Genomic DNA, 20,079 nt, shown 5'->3' with positions numbered 1-20,079 from the left:
CCGGAAGGGTTCCGGGGGGCCACTTGGGCTGCGTGGGGATAGCAGCCAGCCCCTAGTGGGCTTGGCGCCCCCCTCCCCTTTGGGCCCATGCGCCTAGGGTTGGGGGGGAAACCCTAAAAGGGGCGCACCCCCCTTGCTTGGGGGGCAAGCCCCTCACCCCTTGGCCGCCGCCCTCCCCTAGGGTTTTCCCTAGAGGGCCGGCCCCCCTTGCCCCTTCCCCTATATATAGAGGGGTGAGGGGAGGGGTGCAACACACCTCAACTCAAGGCGCAGCCCCTCCCCTTCCCAACACCTCTCCTCCTCCGTACATGCTCGGCGAAGCTCTGTCGGAATACTGTTGCACCAACTGCACCACGCCGCCGTGCTGCCCTTGGAGCTGCCTTCCTCAACCTCTCCTTACTCCTTGCTGGATCAAGACGGAGGAGACGTCTCCCGTCCCGTACGTGTGTTGAACGCGGAGGTGCTGTCCGTTCAGCACTAGGACATCGGTGATCTGAATCACGTTCGAGTACGACTCCATCATCACCATCCCCTTGGCAAGCTTCCGCTCGTGATCTACAAGTGGTATGTAGATGCAAACTCTCTCCCTTGACTCGTTGCTTAGATGAACTCATAGATGGATCTTGGTGAAACCGTAGGAAAAATTTTAATTTTCTGCAACGTTCCCCAACATCATGCGCTTATAAATCATTGGGTATATTATTCAAATAGCCAACATGGCTGGATTTTATTATGGTTATCAATAACCAGTATTATGATCAAGGTTTTCAAAGTCGCTTTAGCGCAATGGCTATCATATTATCAATGGATATGATTTATTCTACAATTCAAGGAATAGTCCCGAGTCGCTGCAGGCTTACAACCCGGCACTTGGGGGCTATATTATTCAAATTGAGATTATATCGCATATGCAAGTCTCATGTCGCTGCAAGCATGCACCATGACACTTGGGGGCTAATGCAAGGTCATTTTTTGATCATCTTATTGAAGACCCGACTCATCACATCATAATGAGCCGGCCCTTGGGGGCTACCAATTGCTCCTGTCAACAATTCAAGATACAAAGCTTTTTATCCATTATATTGAAGGGTACATTGCTTAGTTGATAAAGCACAAAGCTCTTAACCTTGTGGACATGGATTCAAGCCCCATGATGGGGACAACATCATATGATGTTATTTTCATTGAAGTATATATCAAGTCCCAGCTCAATATTATCTGTCTTAAGCTGTTGCTGTTCAAAGTTTACAAGATTATATTTACAAAGTCCCTGCTCATTATTGCATAATGACCCGGCCCTTGGGGGCTACACTGGTTGAAGTTTTTATGAGCATCAGGAAATTACAAGTCCCAGGTTGCTGCAAGCATGACAACCCGGCACTTGGGGGCTACATATGTGGAGTACTCAATTATGACTAGTGATTGAGATGAACAACCTGGATTTCTTCAAAATTGTGATATTTATATTGAAGTAAGTCCTAAGCTGTTGCTATGCTACCTTCTTAAAACTTGAGGGGTACAAGTGATAGTCATATAAGAGGTATATTTTCAAGCTGGATGTTAACTACAAGTATGACCCGGTGCTATCAATATTTATAAACCGGTAAGTTCTACATTCTTAAACCGGCTGAAGATCAGATGAGGATTTCAAGGACCATTATTTTTGTTAAGTCATTGGGAGCTGAGTCAAAGAAGTTATTCTTCACAATATTTCTCTATGACAAACCAATTTCAGCAAATTGATTATGAAGCTGGCCTATTAAATCGGATTTTTTAGAAGAAGGAAGTGACAAGGACTTAAGGATGATCAGAGTTAGTTTAACATGGATAAATCCAAATTAAACTGGGGGCTAATGTCGGGGATATACCCCGCGGTATGACCCGGCCGGAGTCGTAAACCGGCCGGGACTTGGTAAACCGGCGGATGGTAAACCGGCAGACAGTTAAGACAGATGGCTAAGACAGACGGTAAACCGGCAAGTGTTAAACCGGAAGAGTTAAGACAGATGGCAGAGGATGTTAAACCGGCAGAGGATGTTAAACCGGCAGAGAATGTTAAACCGGCAGACAATGTTAAACTGACAGCCAATGTTAAACCGGCAGACGTTAAGAAGCCCAGGAAGGGAAGTCAAAATAGTTTAAGTTAAAGTCCGAGTTGGACTCCACATGTAACCCGCCCCTTCAACATATATAAGGAGGGGCAGGGCTCCTCAAAGAGGGACAAGCAAGAAACAATCTCTAGGGCTAGACACAACTAGAGGAGAGCCGGTTTACGGCGACTCCCTCGTGATAATAATGAGATCTAGCCTCAAACAGCATGTAGGGTTTTTACCGGATGATGTTTCCCGGGGCCCGAAGCTGTCTAAACCCTTGTCTTGTGTTGTGTCTCTCGATTCCGCTCAACCCCTCTCAAGCTACCACATAGATGCGTTGGCCTCGCGACTAAGTCCTCACACTAAGGACATCTGACGTGTTATTTCCACGACAGTATGTGTTATTTCCAATAAGTCATTAGCTCGCTCCATTGTTCCAGAGAATGGAGCTCTAGTCATCTTGCCCATGAGGCATGGTTCACAAGTGCCAAATGATTCATAATCAAGTGACTCCAAAAGTCCATCTGCATGGAGTTTCTTCAAAATCCTGTCAAGGTATGTATTCATTGAAAATCTTATCAAGCGTCTTGATCTATCTCTATAGATCTTGATGCCCAATATGTAAACAGCTTCACCGAGGTCTTTCATTGAAAAAATTCTTATTCAAATATCCTTTTATGCTATACAGAAATTCTACATCATTTCTAATCAACAATATGTCATCCACATATAATGTCAGAAATGCTATAGAGCTCCCACTCACTTTCTTGTAAATACAGGCTTCACCATAAGTCTGTATAAAACCATATGCTTTGATCACCTTATCAAGCATATATTCCAACTCCGAGATGCTTGCACTGGTCCATAGATGGATCGCTGGAGTTTGCACACTTTGTTAGCACCTTTAGGATCGACAAAACCTTTTGGTTGCATCATATACAACTCTTCTTTAAGAAATCCATTAAGGAATGCAGTTTTTTACATCCATTTGCCAGATTTCGTAAAATGCGGCAATTGCTAACATGTTTCGGACAGACTTGAGCATCGCCACGGGTGAGAAAATCTCGTCGTAGTCAACATCTTGAACTTGTTGAAAACCTTTTGTGACAAGTCGAGCTTTGTAGATAGTAATGCTACCATCAATATTCGTCTTCCTCTTGAAGATCCATTTATTCTCAATGGCTTGCCGATCATCGGGCAAGTCCACCAAAGTCCACACTTTTTTCTCATACATGGATCCTATCTCAGATTTCATGGCCTCAAGCCATCTGTCGGAATCTGGACTCATCATAGCTTCTTCATAGTTTGTAGGTTTGCCATGGTCTAATAACATGACTTCTAGGACAGGATTACCATACCACTTGTGCGGAACATGCTCTGTTCACCCTACGAAGTCTAGTGGTAACTTGATCTGAAGTTTCATGATCATCATCATTAACTTCCTCTCTAGTTGGTGTAGGCATCATGGGAATGGATTTCACAGATGCGCTACTTTCCAATTAGAGCAAAGGTACAATTACCTCATCAAGTTCTACTTTCCTCCTACTCACTTTTTTTGAGAGAAACTTCTTCTCTAGAAAGGTTCCATTCTCGGCAACAAGGATCTTGACTTCGGATATGTGGTAGAAGGTGTACCCAATTGTTTCCTTAGGGTATCCTATGAAGATGGACTTCTCCAATTTGGGTTCGAGCTTATCAGGTTGAAGCCTTTTCAAATAAGTGTCGCAACCCCAAACTTTAAGAAACGACAGCTTAGGTTTCTTGCCAAACCATAGTTCATACGGTGTCGTCTCAATGGATTTAGACGGTGCCCTATTTAACGTGAATGCAGTTGTCTCTAATGCATAACCCCAAAATGAAAGTGGTAAATCGGTAAGAGACATCATAGATCGCACCATATCTAATAAATTACGGTTACAACGTTCAGACACACCATTACACTGTGGTGTCCCAGGTGGCGTGAGTTGTGGAACAATTCCACATTGTTCTAAATGAAGGCCAAACTCGTAACTCAAATATTCGCCTCCGCGATCAGATCGTAGAAACTTTATTTTCTTGTTACGATGATTCTCCACTTCACTCTAAAATTATTTGAACTTTTCAAATGTTTAGACCTGCGTTTCATTAAGTAGATATACCCATACCTACTCAAATCATCTGTGAAGGTCAGAAAATAACAATACCCGCCACGTGCCTCAACACTCATCGGACCGCATACATTGGTATGTGTTATTTCCAATAAGTCATTAGCTCGCTCCATTGTTCCAAAGAATGGAGTTTTAGTCATCTTGCCCATGAGGCATGGTTCACAAGTGCCAAATGATTCATAATCAAGTGACTCCAAAAGTCCATCTGCATGGAGTTTCTTCATGCGCTTTATACCAATATGACCTAAATGGCAGTGCCACAAGTATGTTGCACTATCATTATCAACTTTGCATCTTTTGGCATAAATATTATGAATGTGTGTATCACTACGATCGAGATTCAATAAACCATTCACATTGGGTGTAACACCATAGAAGGTTTTATTCATGTAAACAGAACAACAATTATTCTCTGACTTAAATGAATAACCGTATAACAATAAACATGATCCAATCATATTCATGCTCAGCGCAAACACCAAATAACATTTATTTAGATACAACACTAATCCCGAAGGTAGAGGGAGTGTGCGACGGTGATCTTATCAACCTTGGAATCACTTCCAACACACATCGTCACCTCGCCCTTAACTAGTCTCTGTTCATTTTGCAACTCTTGTTTCGAGTTACTAATCTTAGCAACCGAACCAGTACCAAATACCCTGGGGTTACTATGAACACTAGTAAAGTACACATCAATAAAATTTATATCAAATATACCTTTGTTCCCTTTGCCATCATTCTTATCTGCCAAGTATTTGGGGTAGTTTCGCTTCCAGTGACCATTCCCTTTGCAATAGAAGCACTCAGTTTCAGGCTTAGGTCTAGCTTTGGGCTTCTTCACGAGAGTGGCAACTTGCTTGTCATTCTTCTTGAAGTTCCCTTTCTTTTCCTTTGCCCTTTTTCTTGAAACTAGTGGTCTTGTTAACCATCAACACTTGATGCTCTTTCTTGATTTCTACCTTCGCTGATTTCAGCATCGCGAAGAGCTCGGGAATCATTTTCATCATCCCTTGCATATTATAGTTCATCACGAAGTTCTAGTAGCTTGGTGATAGTGACTAGAGAACTCTGTCTGTCACTATCTTATCTGGAAGGTTAACTCCCACTTGATTCAAGCGATTGTAGTACCCAGACATTCTGAGCACATGCTCACTGGCTGAGACATTCTCCTCCATCTTGTAGGCAAAGTACTTGTAAGAGGTCTCATACCTCTCGACACGGGCATGAGTCTGAAATACTAATTTCAGCTCTTGGAACATCTCATATGCTTCATGGAGTTCAAAATGTCTTTACAGCCCCAATTCTAAGCCGTAAAGCATGGCGCACTAAACTATCAAGTAGTCATCATACCGATCTTTCCAAACGTTCATAACATCTGCATCTGCTCCTGCAATAGGTCTCACCTAGCCGTGCATCAAGGACATAATTCTTCTATGCAGCAATGAGGATAATCCTCATATCACAGACCTAGTCCGCATCATTGCTACTATCATCTTTCAACTTAGTTTTCTCTAGGAACATATCAAAAACATAAGAGAGCTACAACGCGAGCTATTGATCTACAATATAATTTGCAAATACTATCAAGACTAAGTTCATGATAAATTAAGTTCAATTAATCATATTAGTTAAGAACTCCCACTTAGATAGTCATCCCTCGAGTCATCTAAATGATACTTGATCCAAATCAACTAAACCATGTCCGATCATCATGTGAGATGAAGTAGTCATCAATGGTGAACATCTCTATGTTGATCATATCTACTATATAATTCACGTTCAACCTTTCGCTCTCCAGTGTTCCGAGGCCATGTTTGTACATGCTAGGCTCGTCAAGTTTAACGTGAGTATTCCGCATGTGCGAAACTGTCTTGCACCTGTTGTATGTGAACGTAAAGCCTATCACACCCGATCATCACGTGGTGTCTCAGCACGAAGAACTGTCGCAACGGTGCATACTCAGGGAGAACACTTATACATTGAAATTTAGTTAAGGGGTCATCTTACAATGTTACCGCCGTACTAAGCAAAACAAGATGCATAAAAGATAAACATCACATGCAATCAGAATAGGTGACATGATATGGCCATCATCATCTTGTGCCTTTGATCTCCATCTCCAAAGCACCATCATGATCTCCATCGTCACCGGCTTGACACCTTGATCTCCATCGTAGCGCCGTGGTCATCTCGCCAACTATTGCTTCTACAACTATCGCTAACGCATAGTGATAAAGTAAAGCAATTACATGGCGTTTGCATTTCATACAATAAAGCGATAATCATAAGGATCCTGCAAGTTGCCGATAACTTTTACAAAACATGATCATCTCATACAATAACATATATCACATCATGTCTTTACCATATCACATCACAACATGCCCTGCAAAAACAAGTTAGACGTCCTCTACTTTGTTGTTGCAAGTTTTACATGGCTGCTACGGGCTTCTAACCATTCTTACCTACGCATCAAAACCACAACGATGTTTTGTCAAGTTTGTTGTTTTAACCTTCAACAAGGACCGGTCGCAGTCAGATTTGATTCAACTAAAGTAGGAGAAACAGACACCCGCCAGCCACCTTTATGCAAAACTAGTTGCATGTCTGTCGGTGGAACCGGTCTCATGAACGTGGTCATGTAAGGTTGGTCCGGGCCAATTCATCCAACAATATCGCCGAATCAAAATAAGACATTGGTGGTAAGCAGTATGACTATCACCGCCCACAACTCTTTGTGTTCTACTCGTGCATATCATCTACACATAGACCTGGCTCTAATGCCACTGTTGGGAAACGTAGCATGCAATTTCAAAAAAAATCCTACACTCACGCAAGATCCATCTAGGAGATGGCATATCGACGAGAGGGGGAGAGTGTGTACATGTACCCTCGTAGACCAAATGCGGAAGCGTTTGACAACACGGTTGATGTAGTCGAACTTCTTCTCGTTCCGACCGATCAAGCAACGAATGTACGACACCTCTGAGTTCTACACACGTTTAGCTCGATGACGTCCCTCGAACTCTTGATCCAGCAAAGTGTCGAGGGAGAGTTCCGTCAGCACGACGGTGTGGTGACGGTGATGGTGAAGTGATCCGCGCAGGGCTTTGCCTAAGCACTACGAAGATATGACCGGAGGCGTAAACTGTGGAGGGAGGCGCCGCACACGGCTAACAATTTTTGGTGTGTGTTCTAGGCACCCCCTCCCCATGTATATATAGGTGGGAGGGGGAGGGAGCAGTCAAGGGGGCGCCCAAGTAGGAGGAATCCTACTTGGGGCCCTAGTCCTATCCCCCCTTACCATAATTACCACAGGGGGAAGGAAGGAGGAGGGAGGAGGGAAGGAAGGGGGAGGCCGAATCCCTCCCCTTCCTTTCTCTCTTCCCCTCTTTCCTTCCCCACCAGGTTCGGCCTATATGGGGGGTGCAGCAGCCCATGCTGGCTGTTGTTTCCCCTCTTGGCCCATTAGGCCCATATCTTTGCCGGGGGTGCCCGGAACCCCTTTCCGGTGACCCGATATGTACCTGGTACCCCCGGAACACTTCCGGTGTCCGAATACTATCGTCCTATATATCAATCTTTACCTCTAGACCATTTCAAGATTCCTCGTCATGTCCGTGATCTCATCCGGGACTCCAAACAACATTCCGTCACCAAATCAACATAACTCATACAATACAAAATCGTCATCGGACGTTAAGCGTGCGGACCCTACGGGTTCGAGAACTATGTAGACATGACCGAGACCCCTCTCCGGTCAATAACCAATAGCGGAAGTTGGATGCTCATATTGGCTTCTACATATTCTATGAAGATCTTTATCGGTCGAACCGTTCTGACAACATACGTTATTCCCTTTGTCCATCGGTATGTTACTTGCCCGAGATTTGATCGTCGGTATCTTCATACCCAGTTCAATATTGTTTCCAACAAGTCTCTTTACTCGTTCCGTAATACATCATCTTTTAACTATCTCATTAGTCACTTTGCTTGCAAGGCTTCTTATGATGTGCATTACTGAGAGGGCCCAGAGATACCTCTCCGATACTCGGAATGATAAATCCTAATCTCGATCTATGCCAACCCAACAAACACCTTCGGTAATACCTAATCTCGGATGACTGGCTTCCACATGCATCACTCTTCCACAACCATTCCCCACGAAAACGAACATGGGTGTACAACAAGCACTCAAGTTTCATATCCCAAAAGTGTAGATTTTTTTTTAATGCTATTTTCATATAGGGGTGTGTGGCATCTAAGAGCTGTAATTCATTTCCCCTCTTATTTTTCCCTGCTCTAGTTCCCCACCTTCCAAGCCGCGCAACTTACTTTCCTCTTCGGCCTAGTCTTGCCATCGATGTTTGGAATTTAAATAAATATTTTCCTATAAAACCCACATTTTTGAGAAATTCACATCCCTAAGAGAAAGAACACACTAACAACTCTCCTGTAGGAAATGAATATGGTACGATAGAGTATGGAACTTGTTTATTATCAATCGGATGAAAATTCTCTCTCATGAACCTCTCTCTCCACTCACCACGTGTCGTCGTGGGGCCCTCCCCAGGCTTCTAGCGCTCCCACCTTATCTTCTTCCTCCGCCTTATCTTCTCCGCCCACTAGTTTCTTCATTTTCCCCCTTTTCTCGTTCAGCACTAGAGGAGAGGCACCACAGCTACGTCGCAGCTCCTGTCATGGCCGTCGCATGTTGCCTCACAGAACCGCCATCCTTGGCTGCGTTGCAATGGAGCGCGTCAGTGGCTGCAGTGGAGCGCGTCTGACTGCAATGGAGCCCCGCCGCGGCTGCAATGGAGACCCCGCCATGGATACAATGGGGCGCGGGGCGCCCGGTTGGGGCTGCAATGGGGCTTCGCCGGAACACTGCGCACAGGTGGCTGCAATGGAGCTCTGCAGCGGCTGCAGTGAAGCGCGACCGAGGCTGCAATGGAGCCTCGGCAGGACGCCAACGGTGCTGCGTCTGAGCTTTTTTTTATGCCGCCATGGAGCTGCAGTGGAGCTTCCCCGGGGGTCGTTGATGCTGCGTTGAAGTTTGTTTTTTCATCGGCTCCGGTGCTGCTTCGTTGGAGCTCTGCGCGTGGCTCCCGGTGCTACTGCGTTGGACCCTGTTGGTGGCTCCAGTGCTGCGATGCCGTCGGCGCAGGCACCACACTACCGACGAAGATGAGGCACTAGCCAATAGCCAGAACACGCGAGGCTGGGGCTCGACTGTTGCAAGGGGTTGGCAACTGGTGCTCCAAAGGCGTCATGGCGGTGCTGGAAACGAGGAGGAGGACGCACCGATGCAAAGTTGTTGCCATTGTCATCGGTGGTGCGCAGACACGCGTCATGGCTGTGGACATCGTCGGTGGAGTAAAGCACGCCACGGGTGCTGCAATGGAGCATCGTCGACACTCCGACGACGACATCATGCTGCCACATACGTGGTGCTACAATGGAGCATCGCCGGCTTCGTGTTGTGACGGTGACCGCAACGGGGCGGCCGATGGCACTGCAACTCCGGTCAAGTTTGCACGGCTGCTCACCAGAGTCACTTGATGTTGCGTTGCAGCACGCTCGTCGAGCTCGTCGGCGCTTTGCTACGAGCTTGCCAGGTGCGGCTGCTTGCCAAAGTTACGTCGAAGCTCCGTTGCAGCATGCTCAGTTTCGTCGAGCTCGTCGGCGCTTTGCTACGAGCTTGCCAGGTTCAGTTGCTTGCCGGAGTTACGTCGAAACTGTGTTGCAGCCATGTCGAGTTCACCGGCGTTTCACTATGAGCCGACCGGCAGCGATGCTGCTGCAAGCATGTGCTACGGACGGCGAGCTGATGCCCTCACCGGAGCTATATGCGAGCGTGGGGAGGGGATCGTGGTCGTTTCTTTTGCAACTAAACGTCAGTTGTGGAGGCTCAGCGGGAAACATGGGCAGTCGTGGATCAAGCGAGATGCAGATGTCAATCTGACGGCCGACGACGCGGCTTACGTTTGTATGTTATCATCTGGTTGATTTGTAGCACTAGCCATAAAATATTTTCTTGATAGCAAATAAGGACGGTACTTGCCAAAAGGAAAATATTTCCGAAAACGGGCAAAGCCCATTCTTCTTCATTCCAAATGCCCAAACAGCAACCGGGCTAACCCTAACAGGCTAAACCCTCGTTTTCAGTTCCAACCCCCTCCCTCCTGCGCCGCCGCCACCACCACCATGCTCCGCACCGTCCTCAACTCCGGCGGCGGTCGTCTATGCCGCCTCCCCTCCCTCCTCCCCCACCATCGCCTCATGTCCGGCTCCTCCGTCGCTGCCATATTCTTCCAACCATCCTTGCCGGCGGATCCCGCCACCGCGATCCAGTCAGCCGGCATCGACCTCTCCCACCCCAACACCATCCCCGCCCTCCTTGTCCACCCGGACCTCGCTTCCAACTACCCCGCCGCCTCCCGATTCTTCTCCTGGGCCGCATCCCACGACGCCGCCATCCTCAACTCCAAGTGCTTCAACTCCATGCTCCAGCTCGCAGCCGCCAACAGCGACGCCGCCCATTTCTGGTCACTCGTCTCCTCGATGCGTTCCAAGGGCTACGGCATCTCGAAGACCACCCTCCAGGCCGCCACGGAGAGCTTCCGGTCCAATGGCATGTCCAAGGACGCCGACATGATCCAGAAAGCCTTCTCCGCGCACGCCAGGAACGCAGCGGTGGCGGAGGCGTGCAAGATTCTCCGCTCAGATGCGGATGAGATATCTAAGCTGGACAAGTTGAATGAGTTGGGCGTTGAGGTGACCGATGAGATGGTGGCACTGGTTGTGGAGAAGGTCGGACAGTTTCCGCGACAGGCAATGGTGTTCTTTTATTGGGTGGAGCAGTCAGCTGGGGCAGGGATCAACTGGGGCAAGGTTTACAATGCAATGGCAAAGATCATTGGCCGGGAGGATTGCATTGAAGAGTTCCGGGAGGTCCTGCAGAAGATGAGTAGTAAAGAGGTTGGGATGGATAAGGAGGTGTATGTTATTCTCATTGACAGGTTTCTCAAGAGGAAGATGTTTGAGGATGCAGTGGACTTGTTCCGGTTTGCAATGGGGGGGACGGAGAAGCCATCGGCTCAGGATTTTGTCTTCTTATTGAAGAAGCTTGTTGTGAGGGATGATATGGATCTGAAGCTGGTGATGAGTGTTGTGCGGATCTATCAGAAGGCTGGGAATGAGGTGAAGTCTTCCGTGTTTGATGCTGTTATCAAGTCGCTGAGAAGCGTAGAAAGGCTTGGTGAGAGTGGCAGGGTGTTGAAGGCCATGGAGGACGGTGGTTTTGCACCAGACAGCACTGTGCATGGAAAAGCTGTTCTTGCAATGTGTGATGCTGGGAATCTGGAAACAGCGCACAAACATTTGGCTCGTGTGGAAAAATCAGGGCATAATTTGGATCCACTTGTATGGTCTGCTCTGGTTCAGAAGTATTCCCTTGGCGATGCTGTTGATATGGCAGTTTCCTGCTTCCCTGAAATGCTGGAAAGAAGAAGCGGCAATCAAGTTGGTAGCGCTCTTGAGGTGCTTATGTATGGGCTGTGCCGGAAGAAGGAAGCAAAGGAAGCGTTCAAAGTTCTGAAGGACCTGGTGTTGAAAAAGGATGTGGTTCCCTGGCAAAGTACCTACAAGTATTTGATCCACAAGTTGATCCGCCAAGGGCATCTTAAAGAAGCATTTGATGTGCTAGGTTTAATGAAAAGTAATGGATTTCCGCCTTATATTCATCCATTTATCACGCACATTTTGAAATCTGGGACCGTGGATGATGCCCTGGATCTGCTAAGCGCAATGTCTTCAAAGGAGTCCCCATCAATAACAGTTTACATGCGCTTGTTTCAAGGTCTGTTCAAAGAGGGGAGGCATGAAATTGCCCAGCAGCTGCTCTCTGTATCTCCTGGAAGTGTCCGAAACCACGCAGATGTTCTCGACCTCTTCTATAAGACGAAGATTGAAGAACCTGCAGCAGAGGCGGCACCAGTGTTGTAGACTATTCTTATGTTGAATCGAATTGCTGACGCTTGTATTTCAAATGGCATTTTGTATTCCCTTTTGGCTTTGTAACTGGCCTTTGAGCCAGAATCAGAAGTTTGGATGGCAGAAAACTTCTTTGATGAAATGCCTACTTGTCCTCTAAAAATAAATACCATTCTTTTTTCCTCTCTGCCATGGAGTTTTTTCCTGTTTGTGCCACATATTTATATGCTTCATGTAGCAATAGCCATCTGGCAATAGTGTCAATTTAAATGATTAGCATCAGTGGACCAGTTTCCTGTAGTTCTCCTTAATGCACTGCTCATTTGGTGTTCAGCTTGATGGTCGTGCGAACTTGATTTCTGTCATTCTGGTACTACATGTGTAGTGTACTAATTTTCTTTTCTATTTATGTACATAGAAACTCCAATCTCTGTATGGGGATAATGACTAGCATGCATGTTAGTGTATCACAAGAACCACTAACAATTCTCATGGGAAGTCTATATTCCATTCATGTAATCTTGTGGTGTAACATCAGATTGATCAAATGTGCGTGTGAGGAGAAACATATCTATGTCAGTTGATATGCTGGCCATCTGTGCAAAAAATCTGGGCTGGCAGTAAAGGGGTGAAGCAGGCAGTGATGCTGCCCATAGTTTTTAAGGCGGTAAGGCGACCTAAGGCGCTGGGGGGGCGCCTTATCGCCTAGGCGACGCCTAAGCGCCTAAGGCGGGCATATTTGTAAGGCGCTGGGGGGGCGCCTTATCGCCTAAGCGTCGCCTAAGCGTCCAAGGCGGGACGCCTTAAAAACAATGATGCTGCCACGCCGTACTATGTTATGATCATCATGACTGCCATCTTTGGTGTCTTCTTTTAATCGTAATTGAGCGACAGAATCAAACAATCTAGTCGCTGTTCTGCTCCGGCTCTAACTCACACCTGGAACAACATTGCAGAAATACTAGTTAGCACTGAAAGAATTGAGTCCAGGCTCGTTTCAGCAATTTGCTACCGGGAAGAATCAATCTGTTGTGCTGAAATGGGTACCTTTTCTGGATGAAAGCTCCTTTTCGACTTCTGAGAATATTTCCTTCAGCCTGTTGGTGGAATTCGACATGACATTCTTTGTAGCCTTCTTTTGGTGCCTAGTGCCCTTCAACCAGACAATCCCTAACATCACCTGAATGCTGCAGGAGTTTGGTTTCAACGACGTGCTCATCATATGGTACTTGAGCTGGATCTGCAATTTTGGAAGAGAAAGAATGTCATGATCCTGCAATATGACGTTAAACATGCAAGCATTTTCGTCAGATCCAGTCTTGACTATCTAAGTCATCTCACACTCGAATAGTCTTCATGCAGGACGCCTTGGAGGGTCATGACCTCCTCAAGGACCCACCCATCTCGATTCTGTAAGTTATATTTTTGTTGCTTGGTTGTCGCTTCTCCATGTTTTGATAACCTAAAGCTGATCTGCCTCTGGTATATGTTTCGGTTTACTGGCTCCCATTCTGTTGGTGAGTAGTCAACACAACCAGCCTTCTGCATCACCTTGTGTTCAAGTGGACCTCCGGAGAACATCTCCATCAAGGCATTGACCTGCGAGTACATAATCGAAGAGGTTTAAACAGACGCTTTTACAAGTGCATTATACAAGGTGCCAAACATGCGTTCATTGAGAGAGAGCAAGGCCCACATCAACAGAAAGAACAGCCGAGTAGACTTCTGACATTTTTACGTCTTCGTTGCCCAACAGAGAAACTTCTTCATTGGGGAGCTGTTTTGGTTCAGGTTCTTTGTCGGTCGTCTCTCCCTTTTGTTCTAGACCCGATGACCGTGTTTTCCAAAGTGCCATAATAACTCTGTTAGACATCAAATTGGTATATATCATCAACTACTTGATAAGAGAAATTGGTGGAAAATTGAAATGGGAGAATAGGAGTTAAAAAAGTGCCATAATAATTCTGCTAGACGTCAGATTTTCCAAAGTGCCATCTTAACAGAAGTATAGCAAGATATTAGTTTGCATGCTGTGTTATTGTACAAATGTGTGTAGGATAGCCTGATACCAATTAATCCCTCTGTCTAGACATTTAAGTTGTCATGCCATCTAAAGTGTATGAAGAATGCAAAGGTCCACTGCATGAAAAGAATGTTTTAGATTTTTCTTGCAAATTCTTTTCTGTTTTGTTCTTATTTTTCATATGCTGTCATGTTCAGAAAAATGTTGTCGAAGTCTTGCATGAAAGACTGCAAACAAGTCGAATGACCTACATTTCTAGATGGAGGGAGTGTCTTTCTATTGTGTGTGTGCATATGCTCATACAATTTGGGGAGTAGTAGTCGTGTGGACGAAAGTGTCCTTCTAATCCCGAGCTCAAAATGCTCCAGCTATGAACACTAAAAATACGAAAAGCAGAAATAAAATTCAAAAATTATGCTTCTTTTTTACAACAAACATTGCTGAGTTTTCTGCCTGTGTGCAAATTGTCGGGATGAAATCTCATTCCTAGAGGTCTGGGCGAAAATAACAAAATCAGTGCTCCAAAATGCTTTCAAAAATAGTCTTTTTGGAGAATCGTTTTTTTTTTGCCCAGACCTTCACGAATGTCATTGGAAATGTCTTGTTTGAACTCTGTAGACATGAAATAAATAAAAACAAATGGCAAAAGGAAAAAGGGAAAAGAAAACACCTGTGAGCATCGTTGAATGAGACAAATGTTTGGAAATGGAACCTCAGTCTTCCTTGAGGATCCTGTGTTTTGGCACCATGCCTGGCTTCTAGACCTCTGTCCTTCTGGAGGATGATCATCAAGGATGGACTGCCAACTGTTGAAAGAGACGGTGGAACAACCTGGATATCATCAATGTCTTCCCAAAGAAAGAAAAACTTGGTTTTCCGCCCAAATATATTGGAATAAAATCCAATTATTCTTGGGGAAAGAAAGAGGCGCCCCTGCAAAAAATAAAAATAAAATACAATGTTCAGTTTCTCGATTGATTTTACCCCCCCCCCCACCCCAAATGCAAAAAGATAGCAACAAATCTGTTATAAATTACGGCAACTGTTAGTGTGCAATAAACAATTAATAGTCACTTAGCCGTGCTACTGATTTGCCATGAACCATGGAATGCAGACTCCTCTTCACTTTCCTTTATGGAACGAAATAAGGCTCTAATGGTACTAAGACAAATTACAGTTCTAATCTGATGAAGACAATATCTACTGATTTCATATACAGAAGGCTGCAGCTGTATACTGAAAATTAAAACTTAAATGTCATAAAAGGGATGTATCAGCTATCATAAGACAATATTCAGCAGTACTGGGCGAGCAGCACCACATAACCTGTACTCCCTCTGTTCCAAATTATTTGAATTTCTAGCTTTGTCCTAAGTCGACCTTCTTTAAGTTTGACCAAGTCCAGAAAAATATATCAACATCTACAACTCCAAATTAGTTTCATTATATTCATCATCAAATATTTTTCGTACTAGATACTCCCTCCGTTTCTTTTTACTCCGCATATATGATCTGTTTTCGAAGTCAAACTATGCAAAGTTTGACCAAATTTATATTAAATATATCAACATTTACAATACTAAAGTTATATAGTATGAAAATTAATTTCATGATGCATCTAATGATATTGATTTCGTATTGTGAATGTTCATAAATTTTTTCTATAGAGTTGGTCAAAGTTCACAAAGTCTGACTTCAGACAAATTTTATATGCAGACTAAGGAGAAACGGAGGGAGTATATTTGATTTGAAGATATTAGCACATTTTCTATAGACTTGGTCAAATATAGAAAAGTTTAATTTAAGACAAAGATAGAACTTCAAATAATTCTTCTGCGTTCGTGTCATGGCCGAGCATCCCATGTCTCTCTGCTCCGGGCACCATGTCGACACCTGCTACGTTCGTGTCATGTGTTGTACCACCACTTGTTTCACTCTTAACTTCTATCAATGAAATGATATGCAAGCTTTGCATATTCGCGAAAAAAAGAACTTCAAATAATTTGGAACAGTGAGAGTAAATGTGAATTCAACTCAACACACCTAATTACCTGAAGTGGCATTTTCCTTTTTAGGTGGCAGGTGAAATCATCAATAAGAAATTCTTCTGGAGGAAGGCTAAAGAGCTTACGGAATGATGAATTTGTCTGAGAAGACCGCAAGGGCATCTGAACATTCAGTCATACGCAACTTCAGTAAATACTTTGTGCTGAAAATGACAATTAATCATATTGTTAGCCAACTCATACCTTCTTGCCGACTTCTTTCCCCATCTTTTCCAGATAATTCATAACAACTTCAGTCCCGCGCGAGTTGTTCAAAAAAATTCTTAAATGTAACTTGGGCTCAGATCCTTGGGCAAACCTTCCATCGAGAGGAAGCCACATGTCATCCAAATCTGACAAATTGTTTTTCACAAAATTTATTTCTGTGCGACCAATAGCATTATCATCGGGTGAGCCATCTGAATCATGCACAACCACGTCCAACCTTGATGGGGGATCATCCATTGCATCAAATTCAAATATCTCTAGAGAGTTAAAAAGACCACGGTATCAGCAAATGCTCTGAGAAGGTCATACTTTGGTCTTTCCAGTTCGACAAACTTACCATTCCATTTTGGTTCTGATGTCTGGAACTTAACTGAGCTAGTTTTCCTCTTCCCATTGCACATAAAAACTACATAAGGATCAGTCAAGCCTGGTGTGGCTGCACCTACTATGCCACTTCCCTCAATAAGTGCAACAGTCAGCAACCAGCCATCACCATGAGCTTTGACCCCATGATCGCTGCCTAATATTGGAAGGGCAAAGATTTACATGTGCTTACAGTTTATTCCCAAGGAAAGGAGTGGAGATATATGAGTAGCAATGAAGGGAATGATAGTATAGTTCTTAAGATGAACAAATTGTGTTTATTAAATCATCTCAACAACTGAAGCAATTCTAGAAAAGAGTAGTTAGAGAGGGATGAGGAAAGCATAATATTCACTCGTCCTGAATGTGTGTCTATCAATAAATACATATGTACTACTTTTTTTGGATAAAGAGAAATAATTACCACGTTTTCTCCAGGCCTGCAAAAAACGTTGACCTACTTTGAAGATATTCCTCCCCTGAAGAATCAAAAGAGCACAAAATATAACCTCCCCAACTGAATCTGGAAGATCAATACCAAAATATTCAAGCCCTCCATGCACCATTTTACTGGGCTTGACTAAACCAAGGTGTGCAATGCCATACACTGCAACAGTAAATGAGAATATGAATGCAAAGCTCCCAAGGAAGCGGGAAACCAGCTTCCAATTGGATTGTTCATGAGTCTGCAGTGAAGCTAGAATCTTGTCTTTGCTCGATTTAGCATCATCTGTCTCAGCTACTTTGATTTTCTTGGAAAGCACTTCAGTAAACTGTGCATATCCTTCTCTGAGGCCTTGCCTTGTCCCATTCTCAATCATTCCTTTCAGCATTGTGCTCTGAACAAAGTTCAGGCGCCAACTTATAGTCAGCTGTGAGGTTTGTTCTTCAGATGGCAATGTGGTACCTGGTATTATACAGTACAATATCTCCACCTTGAAACAATTACCACAGGGAACTTCAGGAGTACTAACACTAGAAAGCACAGCAAACGAATTTCCAGCTGCCTTCAAGTATGTCTGCTTTTCTGTAGCTTTTACAGCCTTGACTAATTTGCTTGCAGCTTTTGTGTAAGTTAATGTCCTTTTCACAGAATTTTCGTTATTTTCATATTTCCAGGGATCAATTTGAAACCCACTTAGCCCTTGAACTTCTGCAACTGCTGGCCAGAAATCTGAATTCGCTGAAAACAGCATGGCATTCAATTCAGCTGGTTTAATAACGTAAGATTGCTCCAGTAGAACGCCACCAGGTAAGTTTCCTGGCATTCCACCGCCTTGATCTTTAGACTCCATAGTTTTCAGTAGTTCATCAAGATTAACTTCGGGCATGCCGTTCTTGCCATTTTCAGAGGATCCAGCTATTTCTGTTTCTTGAAACTGATCTATGGGCTCGGGGTCTGATGTTAGAGAAGGTCCAGTATCAGCAGCTTTACGGAAGTATCGAGCCAAGACCTCCACTACTGATGATGCATTGCCGGTAGCATCGCCGTCATCCTCTTCAGGTTCCAGAATAACTGCTTGCTGTGTGGTGCCACAAGGTAGGCTGCTCGGGACTTTTTGGTCCGTGTTGCTTTGGGTCAGCTGATCCACACCACTACGATAGAATGCACGGTCCATGCTAGCGCAGGCTGATTGATCCAGGCTGCTAGTAACTGCTGATAAGGACGACTCGTTAGTTTCAATTGACCTAGTTGAGCTGCATGGCGTATCGTTGATAAGTTGCATCAGAATGTTTTGCGACTCATTGCAGTGGCCTTCCCTAACCGATAGGTATATCTTCAGGCAAATTTCACCTGCAAAATTAAATTAAATAGTGGGCAATGCTTACTTTTAGCCTTTAGGTTCAGCTACATTATAGTATAACTTACCAGCGATTTTCAGCTGACCTTATCATAAAGCATTTTGTGGAATTGCAGCTAATACTTGTGAATGTATAAATTGAGTTAGTTCTTGGCCCGATGCAAATTCACTAGATTGAGACTCCTATCTAGTGGTTCATGTAATAGGATAGGTGTTTAGTTTCCTATCTGTTGTTTTGCTTGCCGGTTGTGGCTGTCCTGTTTTTTGCTTTCGTGCTCTTTTTGAGCATTTGTTCCTTTTTGTTTGAGACTTCGAGACCTATGTTGGACCTTTTGATTACCAATAATATGCGGTATGCATCTTTCTGATGCAGAGGCCGGGGCAAACCCCCTTTTCGAAAAAAAAACTAGATTGAGACTCCTCAAAATTCCATGAACATGTACATATACCTTAGCAAACTTCTCGGAGAAATTTCCTAGTTCTAAAACCTCTGACACCCAATTTGAACAACACATGGGGATGGGGCATTGGGGCACTCCCTTTCACCCACATATAAACAGGACAGGATGCTCAATTCGGTAGGTAGTTCAATTATTACTCCTCCGTTTCTAAATATTTGTCTTTCTAGAGATTTCAACAAGTGACTACATACGGAGCAAAATGAGTTAATCTACACTTTAAAATATGTCTATATACATCCATATGTGGTAGTCCATTTAAAATCTCTAAAAAGACAAATATTTAGGAACGGAGGGAGTACATTTCATTATCCTGACTACATTTCAGGCTTGCAATCTCATCTTCAGTAAAGCATCTATTTCGGAAACATAAAAAGCAATCAAACATGGCGGGCATGCGAAATGCGAGGACGAATGAAGGTTATACCCACTTACCGCGTTTTTTGCTCCTGAACTTGCTGCTCTTGGGCTGGAGCTGGTACCAGGCGGTGCCGAGCGAGTGGTCCTCCGTCTCCAGGATGGCGGAGAGCGGCACCTTGACCCGGCCGAGGAAGTCGGTGCTGAAGAACTTGTTCTCGTTGAGCACGGAGACGACGAGCTCCTCGGCGACGTCCGCGACGAGGAAGCCGAACTCCTCGTCCCAGACGGGGCTGAGGCTCCGCTTGACCACCGTCGTCTTGGCCCGCCGCCTCCCGAGCTGCAGGCGCACGTAGGGGTCGCTGGAGCCGTTGAGGTAGATGGCGGGGAGCCCCCGCGCCTCCAGCACGTGCACGCACAGCCGCATTGGCGCGCTCCGCTGGGCCGGCTCCGGGCGCGCCACCGCGCCCATCGCGACCTTGGGGGAGGGAAAGGGGGAGGCGGGAGAGCAATGGCGGACTGCGACCTCGCTGCTTCGCCCCGTCCAATTGGGGATTTGGATGAG

At 44.9% G+C, this 20,079-nt stretch overlaps 1 protein-coding gene across 1 annotated transcript; it reads right to left on the bottom strand.

Annotated features, from left to right (window-relative positions):
• Positions 1 to 12,653: 12,653 nt before the first annotated feature.
• Positions 12,654 to 19,986, bottom strand: LOC119321067 (C2 and GRAM domain-containing protein At1g03370-like). The gene is made up of 10 exons (XM_037594915.1): positions 19,593 to 19,986; positions 17,322 to 18,692; positions 16,872 to 17,054; positions 16,511 to 16,791; positions 16,313 to 16,429; positions 14,932 to 15,194; positions 13,935 to 14,100; positions 13,580 to 13,837; positions 13,286 to 13,478; positions 12,654 to 13,177 (listed from the first exon to the last, which is right to left on the bottom strand). The coding sequence occupies exons 1-10, from the start codon at positions 19,984 to 19,986 to the stop codon at positions 13,167 to 13,169; spliced, it is 3,237 nt and encodes a 1,078-aa protein (XP_037450812.1). The 3' UTR covers positions 12,654 to 13,166.
• Positions 19,987 to 20,079: the final 93 nt, after the last annotated feature.

This window comes from Triticum dicoccoides, chromosome 6B, assembly GCF_002162155.2.
Source record: "Triticum dicoccoides isolate Atlit2015 ecotype Zavitan chromosome 6B, WEW_v2.0, whole genome shotgun sequence".
NCBI lineage: Eukaryota > Viridiplantae > Streptophyta > Magnoliopsida > Poales > Poaceae > Triticum > Triticum dicoccoides.
This window is presented reverse-complemented; position numbering and strand designations above follow the sequence as displayed.